Source organism: Atractosteus spatula, chromosome 13, assembly GCF_055471065.1.
Source record: "Atractosteus spatula isolate fAtrSpa1 chromosome 13, fAtrSpa1.hap1, whole genome shotgun sequence".
Taxonomy (NCBI): domain Eukaryota; kingdom Metazoa; phylum Chordata; class Actinopteri; order Semionotiformes; family Lepisosteidae; genus Atractosteus; species Atractosteus spatula.
Genome location: NC_142718.1, coordinates 36,548,353 through 36,564,484, shown reverse-complemented (window position 1 = coordinate 36,564,484; position 16,132 = coordinate 36,548,353). Strand labels below are relative to the sequence as shown.

The following is a 16,132-nucleotide window of genomic DNA, read 5'->3' as shown; positions in this document are numbered from 1 at the left end:
ACCATCGTAACGAGGACTCTTCTCGCCTTTCGCCTCGCCCCTCTCGGACTCGCAGCCATTCGGTAGCTCCTGGAGACCTGCACAGGGCTCCTTATAACTCGCCGTAACTGTCATCCGCATTTCTCAGAGCCCAAGCAGCATTTTACCCATTGTGACTAAGAGCTCAATGCAAGAACGAAACAGCTTTGATGGGCTAACAGGAGAAAGCAAGAAACAAAGGGTCAGGGGGTCCATCGGTGTCCCCAGTACCGCTGTGACCTGGTCTCCCATGCCTGACGTCTGCAGAGAGATGACGCCCTCGTGACACCCTCGTGATGCCCTCGTGACGCCCCCGTGAAGCAGACCTTGCCTGTCTGTCACAGCACCAGCGCAGATCTCATACATATCCATACAGCATTACCGGGCTGGGAAATGCATGGCATTTTTACTTCTCCACGCGCTCTCACGCTTCACTGACCTCCCCAGCCCCCGCCGCGGATCTCGCTGCCCAGGCACAGCCGCGGCCTTGTGCACAGCCCTGTCAGCCCCTGTCTGAGGGCGCAGGTGTTCAGAGCAGAGCCCCCGGCCTCGGGGGGGTCCAGCATCGCAACGCGAGCGGCCAAGGAGAAGGCCTGTCCGATCAAGCTCAAAATTCACAAGGGCAAAGCAAAGCAGGGGAACCTAACGTAAAAGGTTGAGGAGGCGGCTTCCTTCCTCTCTGATGGAGATCAGACCCTCCTGGTTCTTCCTCTGTAACCTCAGTCACGACGCAGTGTTACTGAGCTGGACCCCGGCTTGCATGAACAGGGTGGGCGGCCACCCTACTTATTTGATAAACCAGGAACGGCAGCAAGGAGAGCAGGGGGAAGAGTGTCAGCCCACGCATTCAGAACGGCTCTGCTGGCGGTCGAGTATTTCGAGTGTCATCAACCAGGGTTTGTGGAGAGAATCAATGGGCTCTTAAACTGATGCCCTATAACATGCAAATGAAAAGTCAATAGACATGCAACATATAATAGGCGAAGATGGATGGTGAGATTAACTCTGGGGCGTTCAGTTTCATTATTCGGGTTAAGCACCACAGAATGCATATCTATTGACTCTTGACTGATGATTTAACTGAATATCTATCAAGCCCCTTATTTAGGCCACTCAGAATTAAAGTGTTCTCTCCAGCCCAGTGCTAGATTTGTCACAGGCAGGAGACTCAATTACTTCTCTGAGCAGAGCAAACGGTCGTTTGAATAATAATTCAGGAGTGCTTCGAGAGGAAGCCCTGTTTGTGAGAGGGACTGCGAGGTGGGATGACTGACTGACCGTGGAGAAAGAGAGTTCATGGTCAGACACTGTGAGTTTGCTCTTTTTTATTTAATTTGGATCAGTCCATTTGCGACTACTTCGATTCCTGTGCTAGCCACTTAAATATTCACAGTCAAACCCACTGGGAGGTGCCTATAGCACAGATGGAAGCTGCAGATCCCACTGCTGACACCACACATTCAGAGGGGCCTGCAAAGTCACGGGGCTTGCTTTTGTGTAGCATCAGTCCTGACTAACTCTCACCCACTGGCACACCATCACTTGGACAATCCTGGCCCTAGTCTTTACAATTTTCAGCTTTCAAATAGAATACAAGAAGGAACAGCTACAGATTCAAGTTCAGCTACAATGAACACCAGCAGGTGTGTGGGGTCCTCGCAACCCAGGATTGGGAAGCAATAAGAAGTGTACCTCAAAAAATGACCTCACATGAAGCAGGCAAAGCCTGGGGTAAATATGAGCCTCTCCCAGGACCTGTCTGTAGCGATCTTCCCTTTGTGACACTCACCCCCGATCAGCATGGTGCAGATGGAGAAGATCTTCTCTGTGTCGGTGTTGGCAGAGACATTCCCGAAGCCCACGCTAGTCAGGCTGCTCAGCGCAAAGTACAAGGACGTCACATAAGAGCTGCGCACCGAGGGTCCGCCCCCTAGCTCCGCCCCAGATGTGTTCCATTGGCTGGAGACCAGGGAGGCCCTGCCCACTAGCCCTGTGCCTGACGCGTTCCATTGGCTGGTGTTCCAGGACCCCCTCCCCGAATGCTCCGCCCCCGTGACGTTCCACTGGCTGGCATTCTGCGAGGTCCCGCCCAGATCTGTGATGTGAGGGGAATCGGCTGTCCCCAGAAGTGGGGTCAAGGGTGTCAGAAAGTAGGGAGTCCCCAGGCGTTTCCCGAGCTCATGGAGCCAACCTGGGAGAGAGACAAGGAGGGCGAAAAAATAATTCAAATCAGTGTACCTGCACATGACCAGGATGCTCCAGCCATACAGTGCATTCTGTCAAATCCAGTGTCTTTTAACTAGCCCACACACAAATATGTAAAAATAAAACTTTCAAGGGAATTTGCTTTGCCTGTGTAAGAAAGCTACTGTCAAGTAGACAACAAGCGAGACAAATATTAACATATTATCACGCTTTTATCAATCAATAAAAGCGTGCCTCATCGGCATGACTCAGAGCAGGAATAAGACAAATGAAAGACTGAATTCAAGGTATATGTGTCCCGGTATAACAACAGCACAGGTACAAGTCAAGCTCCTTAATTAGACTAGCTGAGCTGGGTGGAGTGGGCCGGACCCTGTGCCCATCGACTGCCCCTGGGACGGCTTCAGCACCTTGTCAGGCTGTCTCCCTTCCCCAGCGTGGCACCCTCAAGCCAGCTGAGACCCGCGCCCCGCAGCTCCGCCTTGTCACGCAGCGACTGGGCCTCACAGCTGTGCGACAGGCAGCCTGTCCGGTGCAGGCAGCAGCTCCTGCCCTGCTCAGCCCCTGCGCGCCTCCTGCTGCACAAATGCCACCCTACTGTGCCTCTGTCAGAGGGGCAGAGATTTTGGAACCGGGAAACGTCTACTGTCCAGTGCCTGCCGAGGACTTATTGTTGCTGACTGGGAGGGGTGGGGGCAGGTTTTCCAGAGGTTAGAGCCGTCGAAATCGGGAGGGTGGGATGGAGCACTGCGCCTGTTCAGGCAGCTAGAAGTGACAGACCCTGAGGGAGGAGGGGGGCGATCTGGGTTAGTAAAGCTGACAGAAGAGTTGACAGAGCAGAGCGGACGCCATGAACGATTTACACGCCTCGTTCCCTGGATGGGAGCTTGTCAGCGCTGCCAGAGCTGTGACGGAGAGCGCAGCAGGAGCCAGGAAAGGCTGTGTTACAAAGGTCCCCTGATGGAGACAGGGTAAGAGGAGTGCCAGGAAACGATCTGTCGCGATCTCTCATTTGCCGGGAGCTGAACTGCACAAATCTGTCTCTGTCTGGGGCACTCGTGGAAGCACTCAAAGACCAAGACTGAAGTGCAGAGATGACCCCAAGTCTGAGGAAATGAGATGCTGAATTTATTAAGCATCTGTTCTAACTAGCAAGAGAGCACATAGAGCAAGACCCCACTCAGGGCCCGAGGCGGGATCTGCAGGCTCTCTCGTGTGTGTGAGAGTGTCTGGAGTGAGAAACAAAACTGAGGTCGGCACGAGGAGAGAGGGCAATCATGCTCACACACAACCCTCAAGCCAGATTCCCCAGAGGAAGAAAGGGACAAGTGTCCCGAAGAAAGAAGCTTTACCGTGTTTATTCTTGCCCCCAAAGACAGATTTCAAGCTGCTGACTAGGCACCTACACACGGGGAAGCACATGAGGCTGGAGTCACGCCCCATGAGAGGGAGGGGCCGATCTGAGACAGGAGACACGCCCTGTTGTGTGGGAGGGGCCGATCTGAGACCGGAGACACGCCCCGTTGTGTGGGAGGGGCCAATCTTAGGCATGCCTCTCTGTGTAGGAGCAGCCAGTCTGAGACCAGTGACGCCCCTCTGGAGGCAGGAGTCTGTTCCTAGCACCTCTTCCAATCTCTCTCTGTCAGTGGCATGAACCCCAGGTATTCCCAGGCAATGGCCCTTTCTTAAACACTTGAGCCCTAACAGCATGGCTGGACAGCTGGTTCCAGACTCCACTGAAGTGTTCACTGGAGAAGAAACCCCTAGAGGTTTCTTTTCTCCTTACTAAGGAGTTTTTGGTTCCTCTCCTCCATTGTCTTCTGGTCTTTTCTGTTCTGTATTCACAACATGTATGGACATTTGCTTTGTTAAGCACCTTGGGGCAACCTTTTTGTGAAAGGTGCTATATAAAAATAAACTGAATTGAATTGAAGTACACTGAACTGACTGTCAGTGTCTCAGAGAGTGCTGAATACTGAATACTGAATACACGAGGTCTCCTGGTAGTGTTCTCAGTCCAAGACTAAAGAGATTTAGATCTTTAAGTCTGTGAGTGTAGGACGCTCCTATCCGTCTGGGAATCTGGCCCTGACAGGGCCAGTTCTAGAGCGGTGATATCTGTTTTGGATCAGGGTGGCCTGTGCTGCTTCCCAAGCCCTGTTTGTGCTTTCAGCAACACGGAGCAACGATAAGACAAGAAGTGGCCTGACTCACAGAAACCCTTTGACCAGACCTGCATACGAACCACCTTCCTAAATTATGTTGTAATTGATGTAACTGGCATCTGTCAACACCAGGGGGCTGCAGGAGAGGCTCCAGTTTGAGGGACATTTTGGCTGTAAATTTCCATCTTCAGGGATGAGTCAGTGTCCTTCAAGTGTTACACAGCCCTCCTGGTGCTGGCAACTAACACGCAGCCTACTGTCACCGCCTGCTGGGCTTTTCATCTTCCCCAGAGACCCGCTGCAGCACAGGCATGGTGGTTTGGACAGCAGAATCCCCACTCTCCGAGTCACATGGTACGTCAGGCGGGAAACGTGAGGTGTGTGAAATGCGCTTCTTACATGGAAGGGCATTTGAAACGGGCGGCACTTCTTTTCACAAAGGGTTGTTGGAGCGTGGATCCAGCTGCCCAGCCATGTTGCTAAAGTCCTTCCCTGCTGTCTTTCGGGCGACAGCTGCGCGAGACCCTCGGATCGATGGGTTAGAGGGGCCCAACGGCCTCCTCTGGTTTGGAACCTCCCTTACGTTCTCATGAGCCGGATCTCAATCACAACATCAGAACAGGGAGGGCAGCCCTGGCCGGGACCGACACAGCTGCCCCCACGCTGATGGAGGGGCGCCCCAGAGCACCCTTCCAGGTCTCCCGGCTGCGTAGGGGCGTGTCGAGGCCGGCCCTCACAGCACAGCAGGGATCTGGACTGGACGGCCCCGGGGAAGACCAGCAGAGCCCTGCGCACCCCAACTCCGCCGGAGCGGGGTCCCTGCTCCCCAACCAGAGGACGGGGGGCGAGAGCTAGACTCAGCACGAGGAGCACGGGGCGGCACACTGACCGATGTCCCAGGAGCCGGGCGTGTTGCTCTCGATCTCCCTGCGGCCGATGAAGTACCAGACGCAGGCCATCCAGTGGGCCAGCAGGGCGAACATGGACATGAGCAGCGTGAGCACCACGGCGCTGTACTGCGAGTAGCGCTCCAGCTTCTGCAGCAGCCGCAGCAGCCGCAGCAGCCGCACCGTCTTCAGCAGGTGGACCCCGAAATACTGCACCCCAGACGGGCAGGGACAAGGGCAAGACAGGGGGAAAGTCAGGTCAACTCCAAACAGAGCAAGAGACGTCTCAGCAGCTCTCGATATGCAGCAGAGAAACACAGACTGGCACACAGACAGACTGACATTCAGACTGACAGGCTGGCACACTCACTGGCACACAGACAGACTGACAGACTGACCGGCGCACTCACTGGCACACAGACAGACTGACAGACTGACACAGAGACAGACTGACAGACTGACAGGCTGGCACACTCACTGGCACACAGACAGACTGACAGACTGACAGACTGACCGGCACACTCACTGGCACACAGACAGACTGACAGACTGACACAGAGACAGACTGACAGACTGACAGGCTGGCACACTCACTGGCACACAGACAGACTGACAGACTGACCGGCACACTCACTGGCACACAGACAGACTGACAGACTGACACAGAGACAGACTGACAGACTGACAGGCTGGCACACTCACTGGCACACAGACAGACTGACAGACTGACCGGCACACTCACTGGCACACAGAAAGACTGACAGACTGACACAGAGACAGACTGACAGACTGACAGGCTGGCACACTCACTGGCACACAGACAGACTGACAGACTGACAGACTGACCGGCACACTCACTGGCACACAGAAAGACTGACAGACTGACACAGAGACAGATTGACAGACTGACAGGCTGGCACACTCACTGGCACACAGACAGACTGACAGACTGACCGGCGCACTCACTGGCACACAGACAGACTGACAGACTGACCGGCGCACTCACTGGCACACAGACAGACTGACAGACTGGCACACAGCAGATTGACATACAGACTGACAGACTTTCTGACACACAGACAGATTGAAATATGAAGTGCTGTCAACCCACAAACGTACATGAATGCCAATCAGTCCACCACCGCCCCCCCAACTTCTCACCACGCTGACGTTGAAGGCATAGAGCAGGTCAAAGGGCAGGGCGGCGATCAGGTCCACGAACAGCCAGGTGGTGGTGTAGTGCACACAGATGGACCGAGCGTCGTACACCACCTGGCCCGACTTACTCACGTATGTGGTGCGGAAATTAAGCACAATGTCTGCAACATAGGAAGGACATCTCGGTCACCATCAGTCGAGCTACAGCCAGAGCACCATGTCGGGCAGGTGCTGCCCACAAAGACGGCACATCTGTGCCAAACAAGGGCTGATGGACACTGCCCACTCAATGGGACAGGGCATCTATCTAATTGCATGGGACAAGATAGTCTCAGGCAAACACGTCATTTGTAAGTGTTCCTGGCGCGAAGAGGCCTCTGCAAAGACTGAGTCAGAGTCGTTCAGATATGACTATGTGACGGAGACAGCACACCTCTCTACCCCTGAAGGGAGTGACTCAGACCACCTTCCTTGCACAGGGACTAGATTTTCACTGCCAAAACAGTGCTCTGCCTGTGTGTCTTACCCAGCATGAAGAGGATCTCCACCAGGATGTCACTGACACTGGGGGGGCTGCGGGAGGCGGAGCTCCCTTCGTCCCGCCCACCGGCCACCGTGAAGCACACGTTATAGGGCACGGTGACCGCCACGTAGAAGGTCGCCAGCAGAATCAGCCAATCCCAGCCGGCCTTGAACGTTCCGTAATGCAGGAGGATGAAGCGAGACTTCTGAATGGCTGCCACCTTGTACTCAGGGATGGGTGGCTTCTCCCCGAACACATTCTGGGCAAATCAAGAGGAACACATACGCACACAGACACACATGCACACACAGAGGTTAGAAAGCTAGTAGCAAGGCAGCGGGAATCATATGTGATCTTCTAATTGTTTCCAGGATCCTTGGTGACAGAAAACCCTCAGTTACTCAAGTGAAATAATTAAGAATTGAGTATATATAAAGTGCTGGTCGGTAACAATCCGTACAGTGGAATGGTTTGGAAAACCAGATGTCTGCCTGCTCCTGTCCTGCGATTCTGAGATTCCAGCTGCAGGTGGTCAGTAATGACAAAAAGAATCTGAGCCCGTGAGGACATGCTTGACTTGTGTCGCTGCTCAAATCCTGCAGTTGAATCCTGAGCTCTGTATTGAATAGCCCTCTCTTTGCTCTGCTGAGGGTTTGGCATAGTTACACAGAGTTAAGTTCAATGTTGTTGTAACAATTGCATTTCGGAGACCGACGGAGAGACAGCTGTTTTTGGGGACTGGTGTGCAATGGAGTCAGAGTGCGTCCCAACAGGTTTGAGCAGCACTGCATGTGGGGTGACACCACAACTGAGGGGGCACTGCAAGCCCCAAGTCCCAGTGCACAGCAGTCAATGTCACCCCTCTACGCCCCCGCATGGAGAAAGCCAAGCTGTTCTATCTGGACTCATCGGGGGCCCCTTGTGGTGTGTGTGCTGTGTTTTGGGTGGCACTTGGGTCTGCAATCTTACACTGAAGTCATCCTGAGTCATGTCGCCCCAGTCCACCGTCATATCTGGTTCTAGAGAGTGAACTGTGATACCTCGGCTTGCTCACTGGAGAGCTCAGCACGAGCTACTGCCACTGTTGTGCTCACATTTCTTTTCAGGCCTTAGGCAAGCTGCTTGGCAATTACTGCTTGAAATTTGTGTTTGGAGTGCTGACTCCTAGGCCAATTGCCAGGTATAGCTTTGCGAGCAGGACTGCCTGCAGCACTGCTGAGAGAGATTGAGCAAGAGGCTCCTGATCTTTCTGCTTTTACAAACTGCAGTTATCATTCAATGTCACCCTCCTTGCTTTTGGCTGGATCACCAAAGGTCTCACGGATAAAGCTAAGGAACTCTTTCCTCATTTTAAAATTATTTTAAATTCCCATGAAGTGTTATCTGCAAGAAATCGACAAGTGCAGATTTGAAACTGCTGACAGCAAGTGCTGCTAGTGATAATTTGAGTTGTTGGGCTGCCCTAATGTGACCTTCACTTGCCTATATCAACATCTCTCACCAGCCTCAGGCCTTTAAAACGACAAGCAGGATGCATCTGATAAGCAAATCCAGCTGCTGTGAGAGTGAGAGAGTACAGACACTCCTGCTGTCGTGGATATGTCTGAGGGTGAACAGACACTCCGAGTGCAGGGGGGTGTGAGGATGAACAGATACTTCGGGTGCCAGGAAGTGTGAGGGCGAACAGACACACAAGGTGCCTGGGAGTGTGAGGGTGAACAGACACACTGGGTGCCAGGAAGTGTGAGGGCAAACAGACACACCGGGTGCCTGGGAGTGCAAGGGTGAACAGATACTCCAGGTGCCGGGGAGTGTGAGGGTGAACAGACACACTGGGTGCCTGAGAGTGTGAGGGCGAACAGACACACAAGGTGCTTGGGAGTGTGAGGGTGAACAGACACACTGGGTGCTGGTGAGTGTGAGGGTGAATAGACACACCAGTGCAGGGAACTGTGATGGTGAACAGACACATCGGATGCCGGGGAGTACGAGGGTGAACAGACACTCCAGGTGCCAGGGAATTTGAGGGTAAACAGACACACCGGGTGTCGAGTGCGAGGCTGCTCACATTGTTGAGCTTGAGCTTGCTCTTGTCCTGTTTCTGCAGGTGTCCGGACAGATGGTACAGCACGGCGCGGCTCCGGCGGCGGTTGGCATTGAACCCCGGGGGCCGCGTGACGCGGTGGACCTCCAGCCCTGTCTCTTCATCTGGGGGCCAGAAAGAAGAACAGGTCAGAGGCTAAACTGTAGAATCGCCGTAGAATCACAGCCGGCAGGGAAGCACACTGAATCTAATTACACCAAGGCAGGAAGGGAGAAGACACAGAAGCACTGAGAAAGCAAGGCCACTCCGTGGTACGAGCACAGGAAAACAGGTAGAAGTGCAAAATGGACTTTCGGGTGGGGTAAATTACAACAGGTGATCTTAACTGACCTGTAGCTCAGTACTAAATATAAAGACGTCTCTAGAGCCCACAGCTGCCTAACCCTCACCCCCCCCACACCCCCCTGTTCCATATGTTCCAGGTGCTCCTTAATAATCTAGTTGATTTGCAGCACCAGGTCATATTGAATTACTGGTTGAAGCGATGTACTGGGCTGGTCTCCCACCCCCTTACTGCACAACAGTGTTTTTCTTTCTTCCCCTCTCTCTGTTGCTTCCTCCATTTCCCTTTCCTTTCCTCTGCGCCCCTCCATTCTTGACCTTCCCTGTTTTTCTCTGCGCTCCACGGGTGCAGGTGTGTGTGTGTGTGCTGAGCTGCCCCGTGTCTCCCTGTAGCTTCACTATGTTCACCCCTGTTGTTTGTAAGGCATCCAATTAGCTCCGCAGTACCGTGTTCCCACGCTGTGAGAGCCAGCAGCCATTGTGTGACTGGCAGGAACGACAGGCGGCCTCCCAGCTGAGTGATCCTGAGCTAATGCTGCTGTCAACTCACACAGCCCCACTGGGAGTGGAGCAGAGGGGGGAGAAAAGAGAGGAGGGAGAGAAAGATGGGATAACAGAGAGCAAAGTATCGGATAAGGATGGGAGACAAACAAGGAGAAACAGACTCTGATTTGAGAAACTGGGAGAGACAGGAAGACTTGGGTGTCCAGAGAGGCCAGGCTTCAGTGCCCTCTGATTGGTCATAGACACTGGCGACACAGGCAGACCTGCTGTCTAGAAAGGACAAACTCAGTGACCACAGCCTGGACACAGACACTGGACACAGGTAGACCTGACTGTCCAGAGAGGACAGGCTCAGTGACCACAGCCTGGACACAGACACTGGACACAGGTAGACCTGACTGTCCAGAAAGGACAAACTCAATGACCACAGTCTGGACACAGACACTGGACACAGGTAGACCTGACTGTCCAGAGAGGACAGGCTCAGTGACCACAGCCTGGACACAGACACTGGACACAGGTAGACCTGACTGTCCAGAAAGGACAAACTCAATGACCACAGTCTGGACACAGACACTGGACACAGGTAGACCTGACTGTCCAGAGAGGACAGGCTCAGTGACCACAGCCTGGACACAGACACTGGACACAGGCAGACCTGACTATCCAACGAAGACTGGCTGTGCTCCCACTGCCAGCAGGGAGAAACAGAGACAGAGATGTACTTTCTGTTACACTGCAAGAAATACGTAGGGATTAGACAAACATTCTTCCCCAAAATAACAAATGAAATCCCACTCAGAACAGCTCCCAAACCTGCCGGAGGAGGGGAGGGGGGTGCTCAATAGAGCTGCAGCCCAGTGTGTGATCTCCTGTCACAGCCGGAGGAGCAGACAATAAACCTCTCAAACGATAATAACACGATGTTGTCATTCTAAATGCTTGTAAATGTTTTGGCTAATTGATATTGCTTTGGCAGCCCTGTAATTCTTCGATCGTGCCAATGAGGTTCCGAGGATGTGGATCTGAGAGAGGACCGTGAGAGCGAGGCAGCGCGGGGGAGACACACCGAGAGGGAGGCGGAAAGGGGGCGAGGAAGGGAGGCAGGGCGGGCGAGACCGCGGGAGGGAAGGCAGGAGAGGAACAATGGCTGCGCGTGGGAGAGCCGAGCGCGAGAGAGATGAAGCCACAGTGGCAGGCTGAAACAGGGGAGCAGCTGGGGAGATGGAAAGGAGAAGCAGTCGAGGACAGAACAGGGTACTGCCATGCGGAGGGCTGGTCAGGGTGATGAAGGACATAAGGCCCTGTGCTGCCCTGCTGCTGCCCTGAATGGAGCCGTGTACCCCCTACATATAGCCCGGTGTAGTCCGGTGTGTGGCCCTGCATACAGACATGCGCATCACCCTGTGTCTTGCTGTGCATGTCAATGAATGAATTGAATACTGTAAGTACACTAACAAGACCAGCAAATCAGATTAAATTTGCAGTGCTAGTGAGAAGTGAGAGCGAGCCAGCTGGAGGTCTTTGTTTCTAACAGAATTTCTCAGTGCCTGGACGTTAAAATGGAGAAAAGGCATGCACACCCACAGTTAACAAGGCGCTGTCCAATGGAAGCTTATTAGAAACACTTTAAGAGCCAAAAAATGACAAAACAAGCCTTTGTCAGGTTTCTCTCCCAGTGCCTCAGCTCTAACCACTAGCCCTCACTGCCTCCCTCACCAGTTTCTGGGCCTTGCTCTGGGTCCTGTTGTGTCTTGTTGTCAGTGATGTCCTTGTGGGAGACCAGGAACAGCACCACCTCCCCCTTCTCGTTCTTTATGGGCACGATGTCCAGCAGGCACCAGAACTGCGCACCTGAGAGAGGGAGGGGGAGAGAGGAGGTTTAAACTGGGGCTCATTTTTATAAGGAAGACATAGCAAATCTTTTCCTAAAGGTTCCTGTCACTAACATCTAGCGGCAGTATAGACCAGTACTCAGTGTCTAGCTGCTCATGTACTGTATATATATATAACTGTGCAACTGTCTACAGACATGTGCGAACTTGGCTGTCTGCACTCTCTTTGTTCATATGCAGGTTTAAAGCATCATTCCTGGTTCTCATGGAGAGGCACAGCTTGTCAGAGCGCACGGTCTGTTCTGCCTTGCAATTGCGGAGTTATTCCGATTATTCGGGCAAGGGGGGGAAACAGCCAAGTCTGCTTTTCTTAAACAGGTCATTTGGAAAATGGCAAATTCAGACGGACATTATTAAAAAGAAAACTGGTGCTAAATTTAAAAAGAGGCTTATTCTGGAGCACCAGGCGTGCGTTCTTGTCTGTATTAAAAAGCCTGGTAAACTGATCATAGAAAAGACATGCTTAATGAACACACTCTCCTTAGGAGGCTTATTAAAATAATCACAGGAACTTGCTTCTCCTGCACCTTACAAAACCTGATATTTCAGGAACTGTTCGGTGCAGCTCTTAGAAGGAAACAGCTAATTGCATGAGACAGCAAAGTCGTTTTGAAACCTTATTTTTCCCATAATGAAGGGTGAAAGTGGGAAGTGTGTTTTCAGTGAAGATAATGTCATTAGGGAAAGGGATCAGCGAGGCACTCCAGATGAAGAGGCTGTAATGGGCTCACACACGATCGGTTTCCTGATGGCAGCAGCAGTGAGGCTAATTGCAATCCGCAGAGAGAAGCTAATGAAGGTGCAGAAGGACAGAGTCTGCCGAGGGGCGGCGCGGAAGGAGGGGCCTTTCTCCTGTCATCCGTAGCCGAAACAAAGTGAGAGCTGTTCTCAGGAAATTGCAACTTTGTTTCTGACACAGGTGCTTAAGAGCTCAGTCTGATTTCAGGTGCAGGTGATGTAGCACTCAGTTTGATTTCAGTCTGATCCGGGTGCAAGTGATTGAGCACTCTGTCTGATTTCAGGCGCTGATGATTGAGAGCTCAGTCTGATTTCAGGTGCAGGTGATTGAGAGCTCAGTCTGATTTAAGGTGCAGGTGTTTAAGAGCTCAGTCTGATTTGAGGTGCAGGTGATTGAGAGCTCAATCTGATTTCAGGTGCAGGTGATTGAGAGCTCAGTCTGATTTGAGGTGCAGGTGATTGAGAGCTCAGTCTGATTTGAGGTGCAGGTGATTAAGAACTCAGTCTGATTTGAGGTGCAGGTGATTGAGAGCTCAATCTGATTTCAGGTGCAGGTGATTTAGTGCTCAGTCTGATTTCAGGTGCAGGTGATTGAGAGCTTAATCTGATTTCAGGTGCAGGTGATTTAGTGCTCAGTCTGATTTAAGGTGCAGGTGTTTAAGAGCTCAGTCTGATTTGAGGTACAGGTGATTGAGAGCTCAGTCTGATTTGAGGTGCAGGTGATTAAGAGCTCAGTCTGATTTGAGGTGCAGGTGATTGAGAGCTCAATCTGATTTCAGGTGCAGGTGATTTAGTGCTCAGTCTGATTTAAAGTACAGATTATAGCTGCAGGAGATGAGGTGGAAGACCTTGATCAGGAAGGAAGCCTGCCTCAGTGCAGGATCACTGTTGAAAGATCCCAAGGGAAGGACTCTGTGGAGAACGTTTCTTCGGTTTTCAATATGCCACCTTCAAAAGTTCATTTCTGTTGCTGAGCGGGCCGTAGTGAAATACATTTTTCATTTTTATCATGTTAGTCCAGACATGTCTTACTGGGAGTTTGATTATGTATTTAATTTGATTTGTAAATCATAAGTGAATAATTCAAGTAAATCATATCTGAGAAAGTACTTACATAAAACATTTTTTTCTACAGTGTGCAAAAGTGGCAGTGAATTGTTTCTAACTGTAAAGAGAAGTCATATACAGCCATTCCTGGGATAGCAGTAACATGGTACAGTACATCTCATCTCAAGTCAAGAGCAAACATGAGGTTGCTGTGGGTTGTCAAAACATATTAACCTATATGTTTCACGTTGGCTTCACTCCTCATATGCTGTGCCCCCAATAATTATTTCTGGAGCTGCTTCTGGTTCTCTGTGTAAATGATACATAACTAGTTTCCAGTACATAATAACTAATAATAATAATAATAATAATAATAACTTTTATTTATAAAACACCTTTCCAAACTGCTGTACATGAACACTGTACATCGTGAATAAAAAAAAGGCAAAAGTGTACAATAAATTCAATGAAGGAAAAAAAACAAAACAAGAGCATACCGGTTTTTACAGACAGACTGCAGGCAATCAGATGTAGACCTTGGTAAAAGGGTAGGTTTCCAGTTTACATTTGAAGAGAGTTAAAGAAGTTGTCTCTCGTAAAGACTGAGGAAGGTCATTCCACAACACTGGAGCCAGTGTCATGCTTCATGCATTAAAGATTACCACAGGAACAGATTATTACAGAGGCAGCTGCAATTCTGCTTAGAAAAACTAGCCTCTCCACTACCCCAGATCACACTCATTTTTCTCCGCCTCTCATGGTCTGTGTCTGTCTCTCTCAGTTTATCTGTGTTTCTCTAGTTTGGTCTCTGTCTCTCCTGGTGTCTGTCTGTCTCTCTGGCTCTCTATCTGTGTTTCTCTAATGCGGTCTCTGTTTGTCTGTCTTGGTCTCTTTTCTGTCTTTGCCTGTCTCTCTTGGGCTCTGTCTTTGCCTGTCTCTCTGTGTCTCTGTCTCCATCAGTTTCTCGCAGCCTCTGCCTCTAGCTCTCTCCTTCTCTCTCTCACCACACTTCTTGTAGAAGACGACCTCGGCCTTGAACTCTCTGCGGTCGTCCAGAGCCCCCTGGATCTGTGTCGTCAGCTGGCTGCTCGTCTCGGCGCCGTACAGGAAGTGGCACGCGCAGCTCTTCTGCATCAGCTCCGCCCGGGCGTAGCCCGTCAGGTCGCAGAACCCGTCCGAGCAGTACACTATCGGGTACAGAGACTGGACCTGCGCGTTGCCCAGGACGAAGTTGCTGTCTGAGAGAGGAAAGAAGAGACGGAAAAGGAGTGATCAAATCCAATCCCAGAATTCCCCCTCCTTCCAATCCTATGGGAGAAGGGAACTGGACAGAGCTGCAGCCCAGCGAGGCTGTCTCACAGCACCAGCACCACATTGAGTTAAATGTGCTGCCAGTTATTGCTTTGGCAGCTCTGTAGTTCAACGGTCATTCCAATAAAGTTCTTTTAATTTGAAATTGAGAACTGAAAGAGGAGCATAAGAAAGGTTCCCAACAAGAAGAGGACATTCTGCCCATCTGGCTCGGTTGTTTAATTGATCCTTCAGTCGAAGGAGCTGCCTCCGACAGCATGGCTGAGCCCTCTTGCCTAGTGCGCTTTATTATTTCAAGCTTTGCCAAAGTTGTAAATTGTTCAGACCTCTTTTACGCTCCTTAAACCTATGTTCTTGTTGCCGTGCGGCCTTGCTTTTGTTGCTGAAATGAAAAATTGCTAACAGCCATCATGGCCGGGAAGCTGTGATGTGAGAAAAAGCTAATTGGATTATTTATTATACCGCAGCCTTTGCTTCTGTAGAAAACGTCTCTAAGTTAATTTTGCGTTAAGAATGGAGAACAGTGAGAAGAAATACAGGACAATAAGTACCGTATGCCTGGCTGAGTGTGACAGATTCTCAAAAAGAGAGAGGAAGTGACCAGATAGATCAGAACAGCACCAATGAGTGTATATGAGTGAGAGGCAGAGTGCCGAGGAAGAGCAGCACCTAACTTGTTCAAGGGAACGGAGGGATGAATCATTTATTGGATGAGCATGGGCCTTTCATACAGAAAATAAACAGGATCACTGATCCAGGTTGGGTATAACGTACCATTAAAAACAACTGCTTAAGAAATATTCAAGTTGGACGGTAAAATAAATTCAATCACTGTTAGCGAGCCGCACACTTCTGTTGACTTAATTAAAAAATAATCATTTGCAGAACCCATCAAAGCCCGGGTTGCTAGCGGTGAGGCTGTAATTGAATCCCTCGGTTCTCAAAGCAAAGCATTAAGAAGCGTTTCTGTGGCTGTGCGATAGCGCCGTGTGAATACTAACTCTCCTCCCTCCTGGGTGAGAGAGGGCGAGAGAGAGAGGGGGCAAGGCAGGACAGCAGCCCTGCGCTCTGCAGGGCCAGAGAGGGGGAGAGAGGGGCTCGGAGGGGAAGTCAGAAACAAGAAACAAGGAGAAGGCAGGTCTTTCTGCACCGCAAGAAGGAGGCTCCACCATGTTAACCCATCTGCAAAAATCAGAATATTCAAAAGTGGATTCCAACCCACAGACCTGAGCATCCAGACAAAACAGGCTCAATGACCACAGCCAGGCCACAGACACTGGACACAGACAGACCTG

General features: G+C 51.2%; 1 protein-coding gene across 1 annotated transcript in view; it reads right to left on the bottom strand.

Moving 5' to 3' along the window:
• The window catches only part of kcnh3 (potassium voltage-gated channel, subfamily H (eag-related), member 3), a 69,288-nt gene that overhangs the window by 15,237 nt on the left and 37,919 nt on the right, over positions 1-16,132 (bottom strand). Inside the window, exons 2-8 of the mRNA XM_088930504.1 lie at positions 14,531-14,764; positions 11,566-11,700; positions 9,025-9,164; positions 6,960-7,215; positions 6,437-6,594; positions 5,278-5,485; positions 1,808-2,209 (exon numbers count right to left, since the gene is read on the bottom strand). Coding sequence (XP_088786630.1) covers positions 1,808-2,209; positions 5,278-5,485; positions 6,437-6,594; positions 6,960-7,215; positions 9,025-9,164; positions 11,566-11,700; positions 14,531-14,764 — 1,533 coding nt within the window. The remainder of the gene's footprint in view (positions 1-1,807; positions 2,210-5,277; positions 5,486-6,436; positions 6,595-6,959; positions 7,216-9,024; positions 9,165-11,565; positions 11,701-14,530; positions 14,765-16,132) is intronic.